This window comes from Epinephelus moara, chromosome 6 (assembly GCF_006386435.1).
Source record: "Epinephelus moara isolate mb chromosome 6, YSFRI_EMoa_1.0, whole genome shotgun sequence".
NCBI lineage: Eukaryota > Metazoa > Chordata > Actinopteri > Perciformes > Serranidae > Epinephelus > Epinephelus moara.
Genome location: NC_065511.1, coordinates 9,948,681 through 9,968,576, shown reverse-complemented (window position 1 = coordinate 9,968,576; position 19,896 = coordinate 9,948,681). Strand labels below are relative to the sequence as shown.

The window sequence follows — 19,896 nt, the reverse complement described above, 5'->3', positions numbered from 1 at the left end:
CCAGGCACACTCATGCACACATTGTCCATGCATAGAAAAACTTGATCCTAATTGAAAACGTAATCAGAAGCAGTTGGAAATGTTAACAGGCTTTGTCCTTCCGCAACAGAAGGATGTATCCTTACGTGTGTAATTGTTTCAGTGATTTTCATGTTTCCTGGTGTCAAGGCTGGCAGGCAGGCCTGTTGTGATGTGGCCTGTAGGGTCAGCATTGAACCGTGGAGAAGATTCCTCAACTACCACACAATTGAAACCTCGCAACCCAGACATGGTCATACCAGACCACCGCAACCAGAACAGCTGGAGCATTTCCAGATGCATAGCAATAAATAGAACTAAAAGATACTGCTTGGTATATGGTTGTAATTTGTTCTCATACAGCAATAATACATTATGATATACAGTTGTAGTCATGGTAACATGGACTACTCTTGTACCCATGATAACATCACCAAGATCTTTCTGGCAGTCAAAAGTACACAGGCCTAATGGGTTGTCATTAATATTGATATGAATGTGCATTCCTTCGATTATGATACCCAGCATGTTCCCAAGCCAGCAGGCTCACCTTCTCTTCCTCTAACCTTCAATCAAGTCCTCGCTGACAGGTCTGACGACAGGTAGATGGCTCAAAATTGAGGTTGGCAGTGGCTCAGGAAGTTGAGCAGATCATCTGTGAATAACAGGGTTGAAGGTTTGACACAGCTTCTCCTGTCCACATCTCCTTGAGCGAGATACAGAACCTCAAGTTGCTCCTGACGATGGGCAGGCCAGCGCCTTGCTTGGTGGCTCTGTCACAAAATGTGTGTGTGTGTGTGTGTGTGTGTGTGTGTTTGTGTGTTTGTGTGTGCGTGCATGCAATGGGTAAATCAGAGGCCAATTGTAAAACAAGTTGTCTGTTAAGGTAGGAAAGCTACATATAAGTGCAGTCCATTTACCACTCGAATTAAGCTTATGTTATGTGTAAAATTAAAAGAAGAGTAGGATAAAAGTGGGGATTTTTAGACTTTTCGAGCATTCGTTGGTTCCAAACATTAAGGAAAAAAAGGAATATAGAATATCTTTTTTTCTTCTTCATTTGCTTCTTCTCCTTGCTTGATAGCCCCATATGGCCCCAACCTCAGCCCCCCACCACTCTAACCTCAGCCCCCATGCTTCCATTTTCAATTCTCTGTCCCTAGCCCCACTTTCAATCTTTGCTCCCCCCAGCCCCTAACCCCAGGGAAGTGGCTTTGGTGGAAAGCCACACAAAAGCCCAGTAGTATTTACACACTCTGCTTTCTCACAGAACGTTCACAGGCAGTTACATGTGCAATTGAGACAACAGGAATTTTCCTCCTGTGATTTTTTTTTTCTTCCACCCGTTCCCCCCATGTTTCTTTGCAACCGGAAGGAAAGTGATAGAGAGATCAGGTTCTTGTTTGTAGCAGATGTGTGGGCGAGGGGTCATCTATCACAGAATATATAGGTGATTTTAGATCTGATCATTGTTTCATTATGTCCCTTTTACAGGTTTCACTATCTCCTTTACAGTGTCTTGTTTCATGAGTATTTCTTTTGAATGGGTGTCATTATTTACAATCTGTTTTCCAGACATTTTACTGTACCTTGCCATTTATATATGTGCCACTCTGCCATGCAGATCTGACTCTGTGAAAACTAAAGTAATAGTATCTGGGTGGATTAGTGAAATGGATCCTTTGATTCCTGGTAGGACTGCAGCTGAAGAAGAAGCTGTCATCTTGTGCTCTTTAACAAGAAAGACATGTTGACTGTTTAAATATCTTTGTCTTAATATTTGTCCACTTTAAGTCCCTGGATAGACAGAGAGTGATTATGATTACCGCAGGAAGCTTTTCTGATGTGTGTATCATGTTGCCTCATGAATCGAAGCGGAAAGACGATACCATCAAAGAGTGGGCTTAGCGATGGCATCTTAAGATGGCAGCAGGAAGTTTGTAAATCGCAGTGTCAGATTCGAAAGGGAGCACAGATAGTGTTCCACTATAAAACTGGAAATGGATTTGAACCCACTGTCGCAGCTGTCCCGTCTATATTTTGCTCTCTCTACCTCTCTCTCCCACACACACACACATCTATCATCAAGTGTTCTTTTTAATGGTGTAAACTTTCCCATCCGTTTTCAATAGCATCAACAACCCCAGGACCCTGAACGTGCTTGGCAGTCAAACTCTGAGCTTTTACTGCCAGCCTCTTTTAACCATCAACCATCAACCCCCTGCCATTTAAAAGTATACAGCAGGCTGGGGTCCCTCTTTGTTAGGATAGCTGAGTAGTTATTGAGAAGCTGTCTGAACCACAGTCATATGCGTCAGGAGTCAGGGAGGGGTGTGCAGGAGAGATCCCATCAGGGCTTGAGAGCCTCTGGAAGGAGCTCAAGTAAAACTTACACATGCACTTGCACCCACGCACTCACTGTCCAACTCACATGCAAACTATGTGCTGTTTTGAAATTGTGTACTTGAATTCCTGTATGCAGGAGACTTGACACACTCCCCTCTCCCTGTTAGACCAGTGTTTTCAATAGCAGGCCAGTGAGCTCTTTGCTCTTGCATGCAAGGTGACGTATGAGTGGACAGCATCCCTGTGCGACTCGCATGACTTAAGTTTTCTGTGAGGCTTTCTCATTGACCCATGGCTGTAGGTGGGCCAGACTCCACCATATTGTTTTCTCCTAACAAACCACAATATATTGATGACTGTTAGTAACAGGAATGCCTACTTAGTGGCCCACCTATGTTCCAAGCTTTGAGAAAATGTTAGGAAAAACCATGCATACACAAACTGAGTTGCCATTTGAAATGAGTTGACATCTCTGACCCTGTTTATCTCAGCAATGACCAAGTTTAGTTGCTCTGGGAAGGAAGATAAAGAGTTGAGGGTTTTGGTAAGGAGAGAGGCCTCCTGGAGGTTTTATGTAGGACCAGGGGGTAGATTTGGCCCTAAAGCCTAGTCTAAGCTGCTCCAGCTTGGATAGCTGTCAGACTGTGATATGATTCACTCCCCTGTTGAGGTTGTGTTGCTCCCACAGGTGATATCACTCATCTCTTTCTCCTACTGACTGACAGCTGCACTACCAAGATGTGCATTTTTAAGCTTGAGAATACATACATTGTTGACACCTGTAAATGTGCTTATACACACACACACACACACACTGCGCACAGACTGCACACACACTGCACACATAATATACATTATACACCCTCTATAAACATACACACCTGGAAGTATTTGCTCATTTTCTCATGTCACCCCTCTTCTTTCTCCTTCTCTTTATCCATCCATCCACCAATACTTTCTACCTTAACCCCTCATCTCCCTGTTTTCTCTCAGAGTGGGAACCCAGAGGCTGAGGAGTTGGTCTACAGCCACTACGTGATCTGTAACGATACCCACGAGACGCTGCGCTTTGGCCAGGTGGACACAGATGAGAATGTGCTGCTGGCCAGCCTCCACAGCCACCAGTACAGCTGGAGATCCCACAAGTCCCCACAGGTAACGCACACACACACACACACATAAACATGCATAGCCCAGGGGCAGGGAAATATCTGATGGCCCTCAGCCCCCTGGTTTTGGTTGGAGTTTTAAGTAGATGCACACACATATGCCTGCACACACACACACACACACACACACACACACACACACAGTACAGTATATCCAGAAACGTGCACATGGAGCACACACACAGACATGCACACACATTTGCATATACAGAAAAGAGTGCTAACATAAAAGAGTATTAATACAATCAGTACACGCATAGAAACATAGATTGTTCCTACATAAACTTACACACACACTCACACATTTTGGACCTGAATACACATGCACTACATGTGCACACTCATACTTTTGGTAAATATATAAAGACAGGCTTACAAATCCAAATCCATACTCACTGACATGAGCATACGAATTGCGTCCGCAGGCTCACAGAGGTGTACACACACACACCAGACACACCGTCATCAGCATGCAGCCACTATCTGTGCGTTTCTGTCAGCGCACACACCGTCATCAGCATGCAGCCACTATCTGTGCGTTTCTGTCAGCGCACTCAGACAGTGCCCTGACAGCATTGTTAAAGAAGATTGATTATATTTAACCCTTTGTGGTTTTGAGGTTGAGCGGAGGGTGGGCTGGCGATCTGTGGCATATGTGTGTGTGTTTGGTGCACACATGTTTCAGGAACCCCCATGTGTTCCACAGCGAGTGTGAGAAAGTCAAGCTTGAGAAAAGACATGGCCATAATTGCTCGCAGTAAGTCAGTAAGTCAAGTTGTATTAATCATCAACCATGGTTAATCTGTACTCTTACCTCACTCTTGCTTTCACACACACACACACACACACACACACACACACACACACACACTTGGAGAGTGGCAATCTGGCATATCAGCACAGCGAATACCACATCTCATTTTAGCAGTGAGTCAAACTGACCTCTGTATTTTCAGGGATGTTTTGGAACAAAGATTGTCCGAATGGGCCAAATGTCATCAGAGATGAGGAATGTGATTCCAAGATGGTTCTGTCATGTGTTATTCCATCATGTGTTTGTGGTATATGAAATATGTGTTCTCAAGATGAACATGATTTGTGAAACTAGATAAATAAGGAATAGTACAACTTTGCCAAAAACACTCGGATAACTTATTGAGCTTGATGATAAAGTGTCTGCCAATGTGTCCGCCTCAGCAAATTGTAGCACACACTCTTAATTACATTCCGGGGTTATAATAATAGTGGCACTGATAAGAGAAGGGGTTGTATTTCCTTAATGGTCCTGCAAGTGTGTTTTTGTAGCTCTAACAAATCAGTTTCTAGACGGAGCCTTAAGTGGCTTTGTTGTTTTGCTTCAGTCCCATGATGCTTCGGAGTGTCTAAAACAACTCTGATCATCACAAGCCATCTTTCCCCAGACCTCCCCACTCTACCAACTTTCCTCTTTCTGTGAGTCTGCTCTGCACCTCAACTCCAAGACCTTCCCCTTAACCCTTGACCACCTGTTTATTTGTCAGTTATATTGCCAACCTCAGGTCCTGTCCTGCACTTAACACTTGACACTCTCAGGCTGCCCATTTGTTATTGTGTATTTATACTAATTTTATATAAAAACTGTGGATTATAAACCCATCATCTCCTACCACCAAATCCTCTCCTCAACTCCCTCATCTCTAAACCCCTAAGCCTCTCCCATTATCTCCTTTTTTTTCTTTTTATCACTCTAACCACACTCATCATTGAGACAGAGAGTCTCAATTTTCATAACTATGAATAATCATGTCAAACAACAGCTCACAACGCCTCCAAATAGTTCAGTGTTGTAACCTCTCCAAGTACATCAGTAAACACTTTTCAGCTTGGGACCCACAGTGCAATTAGCTCACTCATACTGAGGATATGCTAATGCTGTGCATAGTATTTCTGTGTCTTTTCTTGCCATGCACTGTAGGGACTCACCAGACACAGGCCAAAACCCATTTCAGGCCACACACCCTAAACCACAGTTTAGAGAACATAGCTGTACAATATTCCCCTGGCGCCGCCTCGGTCCAATTCTCTTTATTCCTGATGCTTCACCTCCATCAGCTCGATGAGATCAGTAGACCTGGAAAGTCTCTGGCCTCCACACTGTTTTGGGGTCTCACTTGGACATTTGTGCCTTTCTCTCAACACTCTCCAACAACAGCACACAGCTTCCCAACGCTGTCCTTGTCCCTTTCTCAATCCCCCTAGCACGGTCCTGTGTTCTGGTGTTTACGACCATGCTGGCTGAGCTCATTAGCCCTTGTCTGGCTTGTCCTGCCACTGGCCTCCGCATGGCTGCCCTGTTCTGTTTTGGACTCTGGCTTGAAGGCGACTGTGTCCTTTTTATCTCTGTCACACCCCAGTAAGTGCTGTCCTCTCATTTGGGATCATGGCCTTGGATTACCCCTGAAGCATTGCTCTGCATCTGGCCTGTTGAGGTCTGTTCTTTGGCCACTCCGGTCCCTTCTCTTTAGGATCCATACAGTTCTGTGTGTACTGTTACCTTCCATCAGTAGGTGATTTGTTCATTTTTACAGGGGAGACAGACAGTTTTCATCTGTGTTTATTTGCTGTTTGGTCAAAAGATTCTCTGTGCTTTCTCTTGTTGTGATGCTTCACATTGCTGCTTTTAATAATCGCCATGGTCACTGAACATATGATGAGACACACTGGTTTCAACTGCCCGTGGCAAGAACAAGAAGAATTTGTCGATTCTTGATTAAAAGCTGTTTTTCGCTTTCTACTTTTCTCTCTTTAGAACTCACCATATGAAATTACTTTTCTCTGACTCATTCCTTTCTTCAACTGTTTTCTCATGGGTTGTGTGGTCTTCACTCTAGTCTCACAGTCATAGTGCTTATCAGAATGCACTGATTTGATTGGCCGAGTAGCATCACATAAGATGATTGCACACATGAAAGTGGTCTGTGAGTTTGCTAAACCAGTGTTACAGATGTTGCACCAGTCAAAATAGCCACATCATTCTCAGTAATTTACTGGTTATATGTCTAAGTCTGGACTGGACTGGACCTGGGAGATGGAAAGTGATATCAGATTAACAAGAGGGACACATTTTGGTCATATGCTAACAAAAAGGATGGTGCCCTCCCTCATCCCCCCTCAAATCACCTACTGCCTTCCATATAACATCCATGGTCACATTGCTCTGTTGGTAGCTCTGGTTTGACTCGAAATCTTTTGACATGAGTTGACATGAGGTCATGAGGTCCCCTCCCTTAATTCTACCCTTCTTGCTCTCTTAAACACCAAACTACCATTAGTTGTATCAAGGCTGGCCCACACTAAAAAAAAATTCAAATCTTAACAGATGCTGAAAATGTGACCCCACACATAACGACATGTAATGATAAATCAATAGTTTTGTTCCTGTTGTTCCTGAAAGGCAATGATTTTGCCAAAACAGCACACAACACACTTTGAGATTCCATTCACAAACAACTCGAGTCCCAACTCTCGAAATCAGAAATCTTGACAGGCAGGAAGAACTAGCTGTTAGTTTTTGCACTACTTTTTACAGAAAAAGTAAGTAATAGAGACAGTATGAACGTGGACTGTACATATTACAGCGTAAGCTGGAGGTGAGTAAATTCTGAGTTATCAGATCATATATTTCAGGGCTTTGCTGATGATTTTTGGGAGAGAAGAATCGGGCCAAAAATTGGTTTGATGCGAGTGTAGTGTGTACGTGGCGTCATTCTGTCCAGGGTTCATCTATCTCTACTTCCCAACCTTGTACCTTTACCCAACTTTATCCAACACACACACACACACACACACACACTGAAGCACACATCCCCCGCCCGTGGTGTTCATGGCCAATCTTGTCTCGTCTGTGAGGCCTGGGGCCTGTCAAGAAGGCAGACCATCAGCCTGTCCTCATGGCTCTGGTATGATGTGTGTCCCAGCTGACCTGTCCCTCAGGCACACACACTCACACACACTCACATACACTCACACACACACACACAAGCCGAAGCTACTAATTTGCTGTTGTAAAGTTATCTGTCCCCCTCACTCTCTACAGCTCCCCCGAGAACCCACTGGACATGAAATCATCTTGAATAGAGGAAAATGGGGGAAGAGAGAGATGGGGGGAGTGAAGAAGAAGGAACAAAGGCAGAACGGACAGGGAAATATGAGAAATTCAAAAGAAGGGTAGCAAGGAGTTGTCAAGGGGGATACTGTACAGGCCTACTTGAGAAAACGGGAGGACATGGAAAAAAGGAAGCAAGGGCAAAGGATGAGCCATGCTCTTAACACTCACAGATTGGCTGAGAGAACTCCACAGTGGCAACATAGCCAAAAATGTGTCTGCTCGGTATCTCACTGTCCCTCCCACCTTCCCTGTCTTTCTCTGTTTATGATGCACAAGCAATGAATTAAGAAAGTATAGATGAGTAGATTTGCCAACTATGCTTTATTACCACACATTAAATCCTTTAATCCTATCTTCTGTTGTTGCCAGTCCATAGACATAGTCAGAAAGAGGGGAAAGGAGTCAGAGTGAGAGGAAAGAACTTCCTAAATGAACAGGGCTGCTGTTGTTTCAGCTTGAACTAAAACAGAGAGGCATATTTAAAATCCTGCAATCTCCTGTGTGTGCCTTTGTGTGTCCGTTTGTGAAAGAAGAGTGCTTAATGTGTGTGATCCTGAGCGGTCTAACCAGTGTACACTTCCCAAGATGTTGACATACCTCCGAATATCTGTCACTTCTCTCAAAAGAACACTCCAGCAGAGTGTTTTTGCAGTGAAATGTGAACCTCAGCTCAGGTCACACACTCTCTCAGTGCTCCTCTGTTTCTCTCTCTCTCCCTTCCAGTCTCTGGACCCCCCTGTTTCTGCTGTCAGTCATAACCGTAAGATGCATTAAAAGGGTCGATTGAGGCAGTCACGTCTTCAGAGCCCGCTGTGGTCTAACACTTGATCAAATTCATACCTATATGTGAACACACACACACACACACACACACACACACACACACACACACACACACACACACACATACTGTGATAAAATGTTTCCTAAGGCCTGGAGTATGTCAGGCCTCTCAGTGTAATTTCTCTCTTTCAGGCTCAGCATGCCTTCACACCCCAGCATTTGCCAGCCAAGGTGAAGAAGTTTATAAACACTTACAATCCCCCTGCCCCCATTTTTAGATATTTTTATGATTTTATTTCTTTTATATATATGTAAGAGAGACCAAGAGATAGAGACATAGATAGAGATACATAGATTGACACATCAATCCAAAAACAGCAGGATGATAATGCGTATAACTAAACACTCTCTCTATAATTAAGTGCAGTTTATATCTATCTCGCACACACACAAACACACTCACTGTCCCCACCCTGATGTTTTTCTGGGCTCTGGCGTGTGGTGTGGTGCGGATGGTTGAAATATCTGGCTGCTTGGTACAGGATGCAGCCTAGCTGATGGAAATCCCTGTGGTTAGTGTGGTTAGCAGGGAGAGGGGCGTAAAAAGCCCCCTAGATTTGGGAAGGACTTTTTAAGTGCCTACAAGGAATATTCACAATTTGAATAAATTGTAATTTACTCCAGGAGCAGGCTTCTACTGAAAAGCTCTCTCTCTCTCTCTCTCTCTCTCTCTCTCTCTCTCTCTCTCTCTCTCTCTCTCTCTCTCTCTCTCTCTCTCTCTCTTCCCGGGTGTATGTCTTTGTGCGTTGGTGCTGTGTGCGTGTGTTATTGGTTCATGTGTGTATGTGCGTCAGTGTTGTGTTGGTGTGCGTGTGTGTGGTTCCCAGAGGAAATGTGCTGGAGATAGCAGCCCGGGACTATTAGTTTGCGGTCAGATTGGCCGTGTTGTTGGAAGCAGGCATGACAGGGAGGTATTTGGTAAGAGGGTGTGTGTGTGTATCTGTGTGTTGGTATGAGGGAAATGATAGAACGTTTATGTGTGTATGTCTCTACTCGTGTGTTTACGTTCATGTGTGAGGAGCTTGATGTATTGCGTGTGTTTCCTGTTGCTTACTTGCCATAGACACTTTGCTGTGTCAATCTGATCCAAATTCTTGTTTTCAGCCGACAGCAGGGTTCAAATTTTACAGCTCATTATTCAAAATAGGTAGGTTTATTCCCTAAAATGCGTCAGTTCTTTTGTCAAGTAGGATTTCATATTTCAACATTCTGACCCATTGTTTAAGAAACACTGCCCTCAAGTGAAGTGGTGTAGTTGTGCTGTTCATCCAAAATTGCGGCTTTAACTGCAGTAGATTAGGCTGACCCTTTGGGAGGTATTAGCTCCAATCAAGTTAACCCACACATTGAGTGATCAGGGAGAGGGAAAGAGAGAAGCCGCTGAAAGGGACTGCTGTCCATTTTGATCCCTGGAGAAAAGCTCCACTTTCCTGTTGTTTATCCTCAGAGCTGAGTTGGGCCCAAAAGGAAGGCTGACTCTTTTAAACTGACATGTACTTGTAGGCATTACATTAGGTAATGAATAGAAAAGTTAAAGGTGAACCTTGTGTCATGAGGCAAAGGTTAAACATCGGTTGCTCAATGAGTTACATTTTGATGATGGTTTGTGGTTGTGTCTAAGCTCACAGTCATCAGTCAGTTATCCTGTACCGTCACACTTGTTTTCTTGTCCAGGCATGTCTTCTGAAACAGCCCCCCCAGTGGAATAATAATAAAAAATAAATTCACCAAAGTGATTACTAAGGCAAAGCCTTTGTCAGGAAATGTCAAATATAGTGGATAAAATTTGAAGATGCATTATGTACTCATTATTTTAACATTTTGTTTCTATAGCAACAAGATACAAATTGTGTGTGTGAGTCAGTGGGTCAGAAGCTAAGTCAGTCCTTAGAGAGAGAGGATCATTATCATCATGTCTTCCTGGGTAGGATAACCTCAGACAAACAGAACAGTCATCACTGGGCGAGGTTACAGCCTTATTCAGCCATGCACGATTTACATTCCTGGTCATAGTTACATAGTGAATGTCCATGGTGATGGTTAGTGAGGAGGACTTGGCCTTGTTAGTCAGCACAGCTCAAACAGTATAATAGAAATAAAATGAAGGGAAAAGAAAGAGCATAAAGGAATTAAGCTCAAATTTAGATTGGCAGCTCTGACTGGTGTGTTAGTAAAACCAACAGGAATCACTCTCTCCATCTCCTCATCTTACACACTGATATAATTCTAAGAAAGATCCAGAGTAGTGCGTGTAAACTAAAACTACATAAAACTACGCATAAAACATAAACTACACAAAATAAAGAAAAATAATTGAATCATCAGATCTTTAGGCCTTCTTTGTAAAGTCACAAAAACATTTCAACAGCCTATCTTGTCGTCTGTTGCAACTATTACAGAATATATTTGGGGGGTTTTTAGGCATCATAAATCAATATAGTATGTACAGTATAAAAGAACATTGGAATCACCTTTTTACCTCTCCCTAATCACTGAGCTCACACATATATTTTTGAGTCTGAGGAAGAATACCAGTTCTCAACTGTGAAACTAAAGATTTCTGGTTCCTAAATGAACAAGATGTAACATGTGATTCAGGACCAAACTTTTTGTTTAATATGCATATATGTCCTTAAGTTTGGCCTTGACAAGATATTTTCCAACAATTTTCCTTTGAACTTGGATGAAAGCTTATGTTTTTATAAGTTTATATTACTGCACATATTTTTCTTGACATATATAGCATATCAGCCTCCTCAGAGACTGAATAGAGCTCTTTTGCCCGTGGAGAACAATATGATTTACTCCACATAAACACCTTTTTATTTATTCTGTTATCTGCCATTTTAATCAAGCTGTTCCACAGTCAGATCCTTTCACGTTTCCTTGTACTGACTGTTGCATATCCTTCAAGGCAACGCGACAGATATGCAGTCCCCTGAGCATTTATCTGTATCTTAATGACACAGATAATTAGCCATACAGAATTAAACATACAAACATCACAACACCTAGGTCAAAGGTCACAGGTAATTTCGTGACCCCAGGATGTTTCCATTTTCCTCCCAAGGCGGGGCACAGGCCTCACTCTGAAGCTACATCTCTGTTCTTCCCAGCAACTGATCGGTTTGCAACTGGACCTCCAGTGCACAAGGCTAATAATTGTCAAATCTATATGGGCCCACTGGACATAATAGCCAAAGGGTTCTATGCCTCAGCAGCCTGCAGGCCTGTATATCCAATCCTCCATACATCATTCCTCTGTACTGGCCCCTAATTCTCAGGCAGGATAAGCACTAAGGCTATAGCTTTTGTTTTGGATTGGATTTGTTAGTTTGTGTTTTTGTATTAGTCACTGGAGAGATGAAAGTATTTCTCCCAGTAGTGCTTGTTGGGGGCAGGCTTTATTAGTAATCCATGGGACATTTCTCGGGAAGTCCTGAACTTCATGTTTGCCTTATATTACAAAAACAAAGAAAAGTTTCAACAACAAAATGTTGCCAGTGATTTTTGAAATCTAAATGTTCTGGGGACCCATTCTCATCTTTGTGCATCCCACCATTTGGTTCTCCTCCAACCATTGTAAAACAATGTACTACATTCCCCAGCTTTCTACCACAGCCAAAATGTTCATGAGAAATAGAGGGTGGACAGTGATTCTCCACCTTCACCGCCGTCTTTTTCTTTTTATCTCTGTACAGCTCATTCCTGCTCATCCTTCCAAACTCAGTCCAGTATTTAGAAGACTTTGTTTTCTCACTCTTACTGACATGCTGTGAGATTTTATTTTGATTCCATGTTGTATATCTGATGAGCCATTGGTCTGTCATGACTCTGCGTGTGTATATATATTTGAGTAATTCCACTCCCTGTGTAGTGTGTCCCAGAGGAAGCTCTCCCTCTGACATGAGGAGATTAATTTAATTATCATGTTGATGAGAGCCGAGCAGCTAGAATCTCATATTTGTTTTTCTATATAAATCTTTTTAAACATGCCAATGTGTTAGCAGTTTAAAAAATATGTTTTTTTTCCTCTCCATCAAATCCTTGGCCTTGAAACTATAATAAAGGGTCTGAAACCATGCGTTGCAACCCTGTTTGGGCAGCAGAACTGTTTCTGGTTGGTCTCCACATGACAAAAGTGTTGGTATGTTTTAATGACCCTGGGCCACATTGTGACAACAGATTTATTCAATCGAGATCCCAGTCTTAACAAGTTCACCAGCCCATGTTGTACTATGATGTCAGTTACAGAATGAGGTCTCTCACTGTGGCTGATGTCTTTTATTTTGACCACTCTTCAAGTTAAATTGAAATGATAGCAAAAATTGTCTGATTTAACCACACAGTGTAGTATACACTTTAATTTATTTTTTTTCGGTGTCTAAGTGACTGTTGAAATGTCCCATAAAAAGTCCCACAAGTTCAGTAGTATTTGGTAGGACACTTTAAATGCATCCAGACCAATACTTCAAGTGAACATGTGACACAAGTATAAGTGTTATCAAATATGCAACCCTGTGAACACTCCTTAATACCATTTTAACAACTCATGTAGACCTTCAGTGCATTCCATAGTGATATCTTACTCTGATTTAGCAGTACTCTAATGCACAGAGACAAAGGTACCCAGGTAGGAGAACTGTATTTCATTCTTTGTTAAAGTATTTAATATTGTAAAACACAGAGTTATAAATAAAGGATTCATAAGGGGCTCTAAAATGTATTTGCCCAGCCTCTCAGACAAGAATAAGTTACTTGTTTAACTATCTGTAATCTAATATCATAAGAGTAGCAACGGCAGACAGGACTGTTTTAAACACCGAGCACTATAAATTCACCAAACAAATCAAAACATCCAGATTCTGCGTTTCTTTTGACCATCATCCTCTGTGCATGGCTGTGAGTCCACAGCACAGTTAGGTCTTTTCTATTATGGGAATTTAGCAACCTTTGATCTGCAGCTTCCCATAACCTGAACTTTTAACACCCCATAAGGCTTTCATTCTCTCTTGTGTTTCCACTGTGTTTAACAGACAAGAATGTCTTGTATTGTATATTATATACATTAATGAAAAGGCGACACCTGGACAATTATTTTCACAAGCTATTTGGGTGGCGAGTACACAAAAGCAATGGAATAAGCATAGGTAATTGTGATTCTCTTTCGCATTTACATGTAATGACTTAGAAATTAATTAGGAGAGCTGCACTCACAGTAAGTATTCGACAGAATGGACCATAGAGTGAATGAGCCCGGCACCTGACCAGCTCCCACCCACTAAACAGATTTCTAGTGCTGGGTGCATCCCTTGTGACATGTCAGCTGCCCCAAAAGACGCTCTCACCCTCTCTCTGCTCCATACTGTCTTAAGATGGGTAGCCATGAGAAAATCAAGCCATGGACCTGCTCACACTGCAACACAGCTGACCAGAATTTCGGACCTGCAAGAAATTCAACCAACAATCAACCGATTGTTGATTGTGCAGTGAACTAATCAAGTGTTGTGACCCAGTTCAAAGTGTACATCGAAAAACTACTTATCTGGTAGAAATTCATCTGGATTCCAACATTAGTTGGGGATGACAGTTATGTGGGGGGCTAAAACAGGCTGAATCCATACAGTGTCTGCCTGGCTTCACCAGCTCGTAGTTTAATTCAGAAGACAGGGAGGTGCAGGTAAAGAATCAATAAGCGCTGTGGTCCCATAGGTGCTGCCCTGAGTTCAGCACCACGGACAGCACCTTAGTGTTGTATGACCAGTCCCACAGGAAGAGCACTGGTTAATGACATAGTGATTTTGGCCTGGTGACCACAGTAGGGACTACAGGTCACGTGACACCCTTGGACCCAGAGAGGCGTCTCGCCATATACTGTACATCCATCATGAAGTTATTTCAGAAAAAACTAAGAGAGGATTTTTCTTAGCATCACACTTTGCAAAATACCATTTGAAGTATCAGCCTTTTAAATATATGTCCAACATTTGAAAACCACCAAGAGCTGCGTCAAGATGCTATTTTTGTGCCATTGATGTGTACTGGCTGTCAGCCAGGCAGAGCCAGTGAAAGACACTTATGCACAAGCATTTCCTGCACCCGCACTGGAATCAGGAGAAACTTTTTTAGTGTATGACTATGTTGTGGTGATATGTTTCCTACATTTTCCTGGGCCTCAGTTTCATTACACAATCTACCACTTTGTGGTTAGGGGTAGCTGTATAGGGTTAACCCATGCTGCATTTGTTCTTTAGCGGGAGAGCTTGTGGTTTCATTGTAGTGAACCAAAACTCTCTGTAGTGAAGTGTTACATTGCACTATGCATTGCATTGTCAAACCAGTGGAGACATCAATTGCATTCATGTTGTCTGAGTTAGACTGCAGTCAGCCTACGGTTGCTGGTAGTTCAGAGGCACTCTAGTTGTGGTCAGGGGATGGGTGACTGAGGTCTCCTCTTGCCTTGTCAGCCTGTGATCAAGAACATACCACCTTTTGTTCTCTTGTAAGTACAGTATGTTTGTTTATTTATTTGTGTTTGTCTGAACAAATGTGTTTATGCACAGTATGTGTTTGCCCTCCGGTGGACTGATGTTTTTCTGCTGTTCGCCCAGTGTAAGCTGGGATAGGCTACAGTGTCATGACAAGTGGGTAGAAAGACCAGACGTATGTCTTAACATGCAGGTAAAACTATGTGTGTAGTATACTGTATGTGTGCAGCATGTTACAATAGTTTCTCTGTCACATTTCTATAGAAGCCCACGGCAAGCCTTTGTGTTTTTTGTGTTCTTAGACTGAGACATGGTCTCTGTCCTTCCAAGGGTCCTCGACCACTGACTCCTTCATCCCCTCATCATGCGGTTTACAAACCTCTCTCCTCTCAGACAGTACTCCTTTTGTCAGCTCCCTTCATTTGGTGCAAACACTTGCCGCGTCTGCGTCTCCTGGAACGCTCAAGGCCCTGGATGTCTAAGATGCCTTGGTAGAAACCAGAGGGAGAACTATGGAACAATGTTAGTCAAGCATAAACCTCTTAACGTCTCCTCTGTCAACCACGGACCCACACAATGCCTTCTCTCTGTACCTTCTTCCAGCTCTCAAACCGCTTCTTAGACTTGCAAATCTGGGCTTTGATGTTGCACTGCCTTGCTTCTTTTGTCAGAGAGAGAGGGAGCCAAGGAGGAGAAGAGCATTGCAGACAGCTGTTAAAGCCACCATAATTCCCTCATGTTACATGGGTTAGCCCTCACTGCCCTGGCAAAGATGCTGTTGTGTCTCTGTTCTCTCTCTAACTTATTTACGCTCATTTTTTTTTCCACTCACTGCAGTTTCAACTTTGTCTACCTCTGTCTTTTTTTCTCTCCCATAGTCATCCTTTCTAGAGGACAAAGTAATCCATATTCATTTGTTTTGTTGTCTGGGTATAAACCTGTTTCTCATTTGTTAGGTGGCTAGCTAGCTCCCTGGTCCCAAAGTTATTTCACCAGACAAAACAGGCCTCTGTTCCGCAAACCTCTTTTCTCATCTACGCCCATGACATTAAATAAGAGAGGCAGTACAGAGACTTGTCAGAGTTTTTTTTAAGACTTTGGTATTTTAAATTGAAATCACATTATTTTCAAATTTCAAAAAAGTTTCAAGCCTCACAGAGTTTCATTAAGATGTAAAGCTTGTTTGGGTGGAATTGATTGGTAATCAACCATCTAAGACCTGCCAGAGCCTCTTTAGGGCTGTTTGGAAACTAGCGTGCAAAGCTACTGGTGTTGTTTATACCTCTATTTCATGTTTCTGAGTTTCACATCTTCTTTTATAGTCTGAGTGAGATGGAATGAAGGAATGGTAATAATGGGTAGAAGACCAACGACCACTGCGGCTTTGTCAGACCGTCTTTGCAGCATCCAGGAACGTTGATTACATCTGCACTGCGGACAGACACTTAATTTGTGTTATGTACACCCAAGCACATTCCTGCTAGAGGACAATAGACGGGTGGTGGTTACAGTGGCAGGAGTGACTCGTTGTGTCTGCAGGAGGACAAGGGTCGGAGGGCGTTTGGTATGTGAGTGAGAGAGACAGAGAAAGAGGGTGATTTTATGTCTGTCCAACTGTATTTGCTTCTCTGTTCATCTACGCTTTACACCCACATTATCACATTATCAACGCAGACACTTGAGTGTTTGCCATCCAAATGAGGTAATGGCTCTGCGTTTACCAGGAAGTTAATAGTCATTGCTTTGGTTATGACTGACTGATGTCTTAGCGTCTTTACAGGAAACTTTGTTGCTAATGATTTTCTCCCGGGACAGGATTAAGAAATTGACCAGGCAGTAGACATGACATCGTACCCATGATGGAATTTGGTTGGTTGATTGACTCACTGAATATAACTTACAGTTTAGGCGGTCAGTGATTCTTAGAAGTTAACACCATTTCTGAATGTGTCAGTCCTATGTTTGGGTTCTGCATTTAGTTTCCATAGCAACTGGAGAATCTGGGTGATGGGGTTTCAAAAATTTCATGTGGTACTGATTTTGTGATAAGACCATGCACGGTCCCAGCATGATCTGTGTGGATTTTAACATCATCATTCTGACCCCCTGATATTTGGTTTAGTAGACAGGTGTTCCTTGTTACGTTTAGGTTAGTCACAATTTCAGCAGACTGCCTGATTTGAAAACATATGTCAAAGCCTCATTATGTGCTCAATGATACCTGCAGGCTCTAAGTAATTTAAGCAGCTTGGATTGTGGCAAAGCCAGTAAAACTGGTGGTAATACGGTAATATACAAACCATATCAAACTTCAGCTTTTATTAACGCCATGTTTGAACATTACAAGGGAAGTAATCCCTGTGATGATGTGGCCCTGCAGTCTGACTGTGGACATCAGAGCAAAGACAAATGGAGTTGATTCAGTTCAAGCAGGAATGGACAATCCCATTGTCAGGTCAATCAGATGATTCATCACCCTGGAATTGAGATGAATCATCTGTAGCTTAGTTATATTAGTGTATTTAGACAAACATGTCACTTTAGACCTTTATGATGATACAAGGCTGGGATGCACTGTCAAACCAAAAACCATATCAGTAACTTGTAGTCAGTTCATTTCTGAAGAATTGGGTTGAATAATTGTAGGTTGATTATATTAATGAGTGGAAAATATGTTTGACTAAAGCCTTCTATTGATATATCAATACCACTGGTCAAATTACATCCAAAGAATTTGGATGAATGCTTGTATTTTGTTAAAGTCGGAGCTTGTGGCCAGAGTTGTTATTGGAAAAGCAACAGTGCATCATGACCCTGGTCAAATCCTGCTCACTATCAGCATAACAGATAACAGACAGTATTACAGTACAGTGCAGTCACAGAAAGAAAATGCTTTGTGTCCATCCAGTTAATCAGTTTAATAACCCCCATGCCGATCACTCTGGTACCAAAGTTGGAGCCTAGTAATGTGTTGGAAGCAAAGTGTCCACCATCAGCCAGCCATAATCGCAATCTCTCCCTGGGGAAATGAGAAGAGTTTGAGATTTCTTTCACACTCAATACCCAACTTGGCTTCATCATACTTTGATGGGATGGTTGGTCGTAGACAAAAGATACTCAACTCAGCGCCAGTGTCTGAGGGGGAATGTCAAAAAGATTTATTTGGAAATTAGATAAAATTTAATTAGCATCTGAGATTACAAGCTGGTTTTGCTCAAAGTGTTATTTTTCACAGTAGAGTGTGAGAATCAGAGTTGAGTGAGTTGATAAAGATATAGATGATACAATTCACATATTTATCAAAGCAGTGTCTGACTCTCTATTGGCTTTTTTTTTTTTTTTTTTTTTTTAACAGACATAATTTACTCTTTCATACTTATATATACCACTTATTTCAATCCAGTTTTGTTTGTCACCTTGGCATGCTGGCCCTGTCAAACCATTATACAGTACAGGCAGCTTTAGGCTTTACTCTGATGTAAAGCCCTTGGGGGGTATTTCATCATTTTGGTTCTTGAGGTTGAAGTTGAGTTCTTCGAATTGGAAAGCAGATGTGAATATGGTTTCTTAACATGCCTGGGGGCACCACAACCAAAATGAAAAACATGAACTCATACAGTATTTAAGTTTCAAAAGTGTGTGCAATAACCAGTTTAAATTTTCATCAGTTTCCTCTCTCCTCTGTCATCTCCTCACTTACAGTATACCCAATGTTAACAGTCTACTCAAAATGATACTTAGAATAAAATCATTAGCTTCTACATCAGGTTAAAATGATAGGTTGACCATTTTCTTCTTCTTATCTTAAAACAATACTGACATGCCCATATACTGGCTTTAAAGAATCCTCCTCCTAAAGCAATCAATAACTCTTCAGTCAACATGTAAGCATTCAAGTACTATTTTAAGATAGACTAAAAAGAATATTTCACTCCCAAATGACCATTTGTATATCAGTTGCTCACCCTGTGTCATGTTGAATATGTAAAGAAAACTGTTTTTCTCGCATTCCTCTGGTGAACAGAGAATACAATATGAATTGAGGAGGCCTGTGTTTAACGACAGCCTAAGTATATCAAAACATCTCTTCACAAACTGTCACATAAGTCGTGCAGTATTATCCAAGTCTCATTTATCCAGTCGTATGTTCAGTACTTCTCAAACAGACGGCCCTTTCCGATGGGCACTTGACCTGAAAGCTAAACTTATTTATTCTTTCTTCAAAGCCAGACTACACTGACAAAAACAGTAATTTTACCTCACTGAACACGGGAGCTGCTGGTCTACCACTGCCTCGATTGGTAGTTTTTGGAGTTATTGTGTGACTTTAGAGAATCCAAACGTACTCTTTAAAACACAGAGGTCAAACGATAACACAAACAAACTAACTGATTGATGCAGTGGTAGACCAGCAGGTCCCATGTTCAGCGAGGTAAAATGACTGTTTTTGCCAATGGAGTCTGGCTTTTAATAGAGCTTAGATAAGGTTCACTTTTAGTTCAGTTCCCTGCTGATAGGGCTGTCTGTTTGGGAAGTACTGAGCACATGCCTGGATGACACACTGTACTGTATATACTACACCAGCTGCCTTAAAGTTTGTTAACAGATGTTTAAATATAGTTTTGCTGTTGTTAAATGTGGACCCCTATGACTTCAATTCATCAGTCATTTTCTCAGTTTTTTGATTCTTCGTCCACTGGAGGCATGCGAGAAAAACACAGTTGTTTTTTTTTTAATGAATTCAACATAATTTAGGATGAGTATTTGATAAACAAATGGTCATTTGGGGGGTGAAGTATTACTTTAAAAAATGTGAACCTATAATTTAATTAAACTAGATTCTGATTCAGATTAAGCCTTATCTTCCTACAAAGCCATTTCTATT

At 41.9% G+C, this 19,896-nt stretch overlaps 1 protein-coding gene across 3 annotated transcripts in view; it reads left to right on the top strand.

Moving 5' to 3' along the window:
- LOC126391718 (intermembrane lipid transfer protein VPS13B-like) overlaps positions 1-19,896 on the top strand; it is a 347,897-nt gene that overhangs the window by 293,672 nt on the left and 34,329 nt on the right. For all 3 annotated transcript variants that reach the window (XM_050046621.1, XM_050046623.1, XM_050046622.1), the window contains one exon: positions 3,358-3,519. In XM_050046621.1, coding sequence (XP_049902578.1) covers positions 3,358-3,519 — 162 coding nt within the window. The remainder of the gene's footprint in view (positions 1-3,357; positions 3,520-19,896) is intronic.